This window comes from Penaeus japonicus, unplaced genomic scaffold, assembly GCF_977035675.1.
Source record: "Penaeus japonicus unplaced genomic scaffold, GWHDUDI00000001_assembly GWHDUDI00000029, whole genome shotgun sequence".
NCBI classification, from domain to species: Eukaryota; Metazoa; Arthropoda; class Malacostraca; order Decapoda; family Penaeidae; genus Penaeus; species Penaeus japonicus.
In genome coordinates, this window is record NW_028234431.1 from 31,358,488 (window position 1) to 31,365,987 (window position 7,500).

Sequence of the window (7,500 nt, forward strand, 5' to 3'; positions counted from 1 at the left end):
ATAGTAAGGATCAATAGAGTGAAGAATGCAGCCTTATTGACAGTGAAGGATATAAAAGTGTCTGTGAATAGGGGGAACATGTTCACTCAGCTGAACAGGACTGCAATTAGGGTCAAGAAGGTCTTTGGGGGTGCCTTCACCTTATACATGGGTCTGGCACAAGAAACTGGAAAGCATTGGCAGAAAGGGGAATGACACTGAAGAAATTCTGCTTTGAAATTTCCAGTTCCCCTGCCACTGAGGGGCCAGATGTCTATGTTACCCCCAGTGAAGTTCAGAATGGATGCCTCAAAGTCCCTGTGCCTCTCTTTGTGTTCAAGAGAAAGCCTAGCAAGTACTGCAAGAAAAAGAGTGAAATCAACTGGACAAGATGGGTCTGCAATCAGTGTAAGGTAGCACTTCGTTCAGGTGCTAGAAAGAGCTTCTCCCTTTCAACTAAATGGTTACCCAGTTTACTATCCTGTGTGTGTGTATGTACATGTGTGTGTCTCTTTGTGCATGTGTGTCTGCAAATACATGTATCTATACTGTCTTCCTGGAGCTGTGAATTGTATAATAAAAATGTTATTTACTATAGTGGACTATTTATATCAATTATTGTAATTGAATATGAATTACTCTAGTCTTTAACCCCTTAATGATGGATGACATAACATTCATGTCATGGCTTGGCGTGAATGCCATGTCATGGCTTTTGTCTGGCCATTTCACTGGGTGATCTGGCTGCCGCATCAATGGACAAATAGCCCGCTGCATTAGGCCAGCGTATTTTAAAATACCCCAGTGTAATGTCTAGGCTGAGCCAAAACCACCTGTCATTAATGGGTTAATTAAGTTCATGGAATAATACATGCATCTAGAAAACCTAAGTTTATAGGTTCTTGAAAATTTGATGTGACATTTATCAAAGAGTGTATATTATGAGGATGTAAGTAATTTCAGTCATATATTCCCATGCTGGCCTATCACCTATAGTAATGCTCATCCTATTTGGGCTGTATTACCAGAATGTCTATAAATACACTAATTCTTATTGCAATTTTCATGTAAAGCTATAGTAAGTGTTATAGTGAATGTAATAATGTTGATTTTATCATAATTATTTTTATATTGCAGTTCCCAACCTCCATGTTCGAGAGCAAAACCAGTAGACATATGTGGGTTGCCCCAGCCTCTTCTGCAGACTCTGACATGGAGTGCGATGATGGAGAGGATGGAGACGACACAGTTCTTGAGCCTGATTTTCATCTGAACGTTGACGAGCAAGAAATCATTCCATCAAGAACACGTAAGTGTAAAGATTTGTTTTCTTTACCCTTTAGATAGTGCCTACATATTTAACCCATTGTGGGTAGGTGTCATGATATACATGATGCACAAGTTTTTGGCTGATGGCGGGGGTCGTGATGTGTATGATAATAATTGGAGTATCATACTTGACATTGGGGGAGCATGGAACATTGTTTCTTTATTACACTGTGAGTAATATGAGCAGGAGAGAGAATCTTGAATGGCACCCATCCACAGCCTCTAACAAGCACCATCTTCTGAGGATGATGACACACAGCAAGTTGCCTACCTCTTGCTCTAAAGTGCCTGCTATGAAGGATATGCAGGCAGATTGAGAAGGGGAAGGTTACTCAAACCACCATGCCCAGTGTCTACAATGTGCCCATGTGCCAGTAAGACTGGCTGTTTTCCTTCCTCTTCCTTATGTCTTCATGTTATCTTTACTGTGGATGGTTATTTTTTCATATTTGTTTATGACAGTATGCAAATACAAAAAAAAAGGAAGCTGCTTTTTGTCCTCCCATAAAACAGCAATACTTCTATCACACTGAGTATAAAGAAAATTATATGCTGTTACGGACCCTATACTACAATTTTAAACTGCAACGTTGATAGATCCAGTCATATGACACATATGTCTCACAATAAAGTAGAATACAAAAAATGATGAACTCTAGTTTTACAAGGGATTAAAGAGCCAGAATGTAAACAGCAGTAAATATTTAACTGATGATATTCCATTAATGACTTTTGAATTTGATAAACTAGAAAGGGTCACATGGAAGTTTTAAAGGCAAAGATTGCAAACAGAAGGGTAACAGGCATTCAGTTAATTGCTATTCCATTTAAAGTGGTGAATGCCTTGGAAACCAATTAAAAAAAAAAAAAAAAAATTGGGCTTAGATTATTATTTTTTTAAGTATGTATTTAAAAAATGGCTTTAGGGAAGCATCTACTTTTTTTTTTCTTCAAATTTTCAGTTTTAATAAGTAACGAGTTTGCTCTTCAAATTTTTATTCATACTGGATGAAAATATGAAAGGAAAATGATTATATGGCTTTTATTTAATGATTTAGTTTTTTTTATATTTTTTGTTGTATTACTATTATTACTATTATTTTTATTATTGTTATTATCATTATTTTTTTTCTATTACCATTATTGATTATTTATTTGATTTATTTTTGGAAAGAGTTTGATTGAAAAAAGGGCAAATTCCTGCCTTTAATGGGGTCGTAATTTCTTATTTAATTCAGAAAGACAGTAGCCAGAACTTTCTATATACTTTCCACATTACAGCTTTGCAGATTTATGTATTTTTGGAACATGAAAAGAATACTTTTTTGTCACATTCATTCTTTTCATGAAAAAAGTATTACAATTATTAGTAGTACTATTGTAATTACTATTATTGTTATAATATTAATAACTATGTTAATGATTCTAAAAGTTAGTGAATTGGGTTAAAAAGTGAGGTCAGGTAGACCTAATAATTAACCCCAATGGTGACTAAGCCACTGTACTTTAGTCACACAGTCGACAGTGAATGTAAAAGCACTGTATACAAGCACTCCCAGCATGAACATCATTAAGTGTTTTTGTACTAGTTAATATATAACCTATAACAAATTATCTTGCATTTGCAGGTGATCAACACATTGTCCAGCCTCAGGACATTACAGATGAGGAAGAAGAGGATGAACCGATACAGCCCAAGATCAAGAGAATAAGGCGTTCTTGGAAGAAGCAGGAGGACATCCACTCCCCACCTCTGCATGAATACAAACACATCCCACCAGAGAAAATTCACTCTCCCTTCCATTATTTCCAGACATTCTTCACCACGGAGCTGATGGATGATATTGTTTGCCAGACAAATCTATATGCTCGACAGAAGGATGCAAATACAGCTTTTACAATTGACCGGGAGGAATTCATGGTCTACTTAGGTGTGATGATCTACATGAGTGTCTGTTCCTTGCCATGCATTGAGGATTACTGGTGCGCTGAGACCAGGGTTCCACAAGTGGCTGATGTGATGTCATCGAAGAGATTCCGGGCTATAAGGTCTTCCCTCCACTTTAACAACAATGAACTGGCACGGACATCCAAGGACAGGTTCTTCAAGATAAGACCAATCATCAGCTCCATCACAGAGCAGTTTCTTTGTGTCCCAGAAACTCCAACGCAGAGTGTGGGTGAAGTCATGATTAGTTACAAAGAGAGCAAAGCGGGCAACCTTCGCCAGTACATCCCCGCAAAGTCGGGCTTCAAATTATTCTGCAGAGCAAGTGAGGATGGGTTCATACATGACATCCTCATGTATCAAGGGCCAGAGGCTACATTTCCATGTCATGTTACCACTTTGAATGACAAGGAATCAAAAAAGTTGGTTTGTAGCAAAATTGTTATTGCCCTCCTGAAGACCCTCAAAAAACCCAGTAACTCCACAATTTATGCTGACAGTTTCTTTACCAGCTTAGACTTAGTGGATTATATTCGAAGAGAGTATGGCTGCAGATATGTAGGTACATTAAGGAACAACAGAGTTGGGAATATACCCTTAATGTCGATGAGTGATATGGAGAAAAAGTGTGTAAGTAGAGGGACAAGCGACTATTGGTCTTTCGATGGAATCTTGGCCTTAAGGTGGAAGGGCGAGAAGATTGTCACAATAGTGTCATCTGCTGAAGGAGTGGAACCTCAGTCAACAATTAAGAGGTATATCAACAGTGCTAAGGCCAAGAAGGAGGTCTCTTGCCCCAGTGTCATAAAGAGCTACAATGGCAGGATGGGTGGTGTTGACAAAAGTGACTTACTCACTCATCTGTACAACACTCCAATGAGATCCAGAAAGTGGTATATCAAGATTTTTGGGTATGCCCTCGACCTCTGTATTTGTAATGCATGGATCTGTTACAAAAGAGACTGCGACTCTTTGGGAGAAAAGACAATGACCCTGAAGAAATTCCGCCTTGAAATATCCAATTTCACAAGGAACCACAAGCAACTCGCCAACCAGTCAGAGCTCCAACCATTGCGAATGCCAAAACGGGGCCAGAGGGCTGTGATACCTACAGTGGAAGACAGGCTGGATGCCTCAAAGCCCCATCTGCCTCTCTTCTTGTCTAAGAGACAAACCTGCAAGAACTGCTCCAAGAAAGGTGACGTCCATCGTTCAAGATGGATCTGCAAGCAGTGTAGTGTAGCGCTGTGCCTTTCAGATGCGAGAAACTGCTTTGCAACCTTTCATCTAAATTCTGACTCAATGTAATAACCTGTGTATGTGTGTATCTGTTTATATCTGGATCTGTAAATATATTTATTTATTGATCTCCTGTTGCCATAAACTATATAAATAGATATTATTTATGACATTGTATTCTTTATATCAAGTCTTAGAACATATTTTGCATTTTTCTAGTCATGAAGTAAGTTTATGCCATGAAACATATATCTTTTTTTTTTTTTTTTTTAATTAATTTACTTTAAACAGACGAAATATCCCTCATGGGATTTGATGAAGTGACAAAGTTTATAAGCAGCTGGGTGAAGAGCCCATATGGGTTACTAGATTGTGGACAATAGGCCACCCAAAGTAAAGAAAACTTACAACAATAAATAATTCTTTTATTTTGACCAGCTTTTAATTTATGTATATATTTATTGTAGATCTAGTACTTTGATAAAGTGAACCTGCTTGCAAAAAACAGCTAAACATGCATCTTTTGGACATTTTACTACTTTTGTTCTACCTGTTCTAAATGAATTTATTTTATTATTTATTTTGTATATCTGGTAACTTTTAAGATATTTGGTCCTATTACTCTTAACTTAAAACAAGAATTTTAGCTCACACTTGAATTTCTACAACTTGCTACTACTTGCTACAGAACCTTTGACCATAGATTATTATGAAAAAAGAGTGGAAATGGCAAGTGACTAGACTGTGAGCTGTGCTTCTTCCCTTAATGCCCATATCTATGGTAATTGAAGCATTGCTGTGCTTCAGTGGTTCTGAGGCTGTAAGTGCTCCAATTTCCCAAATCGAGGAAGCTAACTGGGACTCATTTTGTTGTGGTTAATACCCATCTAGTTGGGGTCTCCCTTTTCTGCAGGAAGACCCAAGCACCTGAGGATGAAAGGTTATAATTTCCAATTCAAATGAGTCAGGGAAGCCTAGTAATACCATCTTGATTTTCTGATTCCCGGGATTTGAATCTGTGATGCTCACTTTTCTTCTACCTGAGCTATTTTGTTTCCTTCAAGAAAAGCAAGTTGATCTGATCTTTGGGTACAGTGACCATGCCTCCATTTTTGCGAGTACTGATTGACAACAGAGTCTTTGCCAATAGGATGGGGCCAAACCCTTGATTTGGGGGAACTGAATTATTTGCTGGCTCAGGTCTAATGTGACCAGACTTCCGGACCGGCGCTATTCACATTTGTTTCTTTTTCAGGAGAGTCAAAAGTTCAGGACATATTCAGAGAAAGCCAAAAGCCAGTAGGATAACAAAAAATTAAAGGAGCGAAATTATGTATTGTTGGTTTCCATAGCCACAGATTGATGGAACAAGACCAATAACATTATGTTATCGATTAATTATATTGAAATTCTTTAGTAAAAATAAATTGCACATGATTTCTCCTCTCTCTCTCTCCCTCCCTTGCTCTCTCTTTCTTTCTTTTCTCTCTCCCTCTCCCTCTAAATTTGCCATAATAGCAGTACGGTTCAGCTTAACGTTTCAACACACAGGGTCATCATCTAGTGTTTATTTTTTAACGGAAATTGCCATTAGAGTACTTAATTAAGCCTAATAGCCACGGGGTTCAACTGTAACTCGTGGAAGAGGTCATACGCAGCTACTACCTCATTCTGACGTAAACAATTTAATGCATATAAGGCAGCGACAACTTGACCCGAGCCTAGTTAAGGAAAGCAGCCCTTTGACCTGAGATGAGATGAAGTAACCCGTATTGTCAGAACAGGGGTCTTATGAGGCCTTTTTCTAGCCGTAGGGTGTACTCATACTTGGTGTCGCTCAACAGGCTTCATAGTTCATAGTTCACAGGGATGCCACGGAAGATGATTCCCCGCATGGTAGGAGGACCAAGGAGGGTGTGACAATCCACGTTCTACATCAGCCAACGAGTTCGTCATCCCTCCCCAGAAAACCGTCCAGCAGGGAGACCACCTGAACGGAAGGAAAAAGGAGGCCGTCTTAAAGCAGAGCCAACTGGGGGATCTACACTCCGACAAGGCAGTTTCTTTTACAAGGCATGATGCGGTAGGGTGGCTAGTTCCTCTCCATCCCGACATCGAACCGAACAGCTGATGTCAGTATACACTCACAGCTGAGTCGACTTCGAGGTGCTGGCCGGGCACGAATCCAGTATCTTGCGATTGCACACCTCTCGCTCTGTCACTGAGTTCCACTACTTCCATAATACTACCAGTCGGTAAAGCAGTACTGATTATAAACGACAAGAAAAATATTTGTTTTACACATACCAGAGTGGAAAAAAATATGAATGTACTTTCCAATAGCAGCTTAAAAACCTTAAAGGCCATATTGTTTTTACTTCTTGACAACTTCAAAAGTTACGAAGTATGAATACATACCCGGCAACCACCAGGCAAGGCAAAAGCTGATCGGGGCCATTTTCGAGCATAAGAGCCCGCCCGATCTTTTGTTAATGACATTGTTTGGAGGGCTCGGTGGGGAGGGTGGGAATCATGCAATTGGCAAGGGCAGTCCTGGCCTGAGAGGACTCACCACCTCTTGCAATGAGAAAACTTGAGATAAGTAATGGGCGTCCTGAGGCATAATGGCCACATCATAGACGTCACCAATTACACAAGCGAAGTTTTAGACTATGTCCCGTTGTGTAAAAAACAACAACAACAAATTTTTCTGTATTTATTATCTTCGAAGAATATTTGCTGACGGTTCCTGTTCAGTTAGTAAATTGTGCCATGACATCCTCAAGGACACCCTCCTCATAAATCAGTTCATCTACGTTTGTTGGAACAATTACCACATACTTCAATTAAGCTCCTCTCCTTGAACTTCTTGGGTCTGTAATTCAACTTTCTCTGGACTTAGGAAAGGGAGTTACTAACTTTATTTGGAGCTTTGATATTTTGGGAATGTTATCCCTCAAAAATATTTGTTTAATTCTCGAGAGTTTATAGTTAAAGAAAATTTA

The 7,500-nt window shown here is 39.0% G+C and overlaps 1 protein-coding gene across 2 annotated transcripts in view; it reads left to right on the top strand.

Annotated features, from left to right (window-relative positions):
• LOC122259769 (piggyBac transposable element-derived protein 2) overlaps window positions 1-4,909 on the top strand; it is a 15,590-nt gene extending 10,681 nt beyond the window's left edge. The window contains exons 1-3 of one of the 2 annotated variants that reach the window (XM_086554276.1): window positions 1-392; window positions 1,117-1,288; window positions 2,937-4,909. The exon at window positions 1-392 is cut by the window's left edge and continues 253 nt beyond it. In XM_086554276.1, the coding sequence (XP_086410402.1) occupies window positions 192-392; window positions 1,117-1,288; window positions 2,937-4,564 (2,001 nt within the window). In that variant the 5' untranslated portion in view covers window positions 1-191 and the 3' untranslated portion in view covers window positions 4,565-4,909. The remainder of the gene's footprint in view (window positions 393-1,116; window positions 1,289-2,936) is intronic. The other variant, XM_043026689.2, reaches the window with a different exon arrangement.
• The last annotated feature ends 2,591 nt before the right edge of the window (window positions 4,910-7,500 follow it).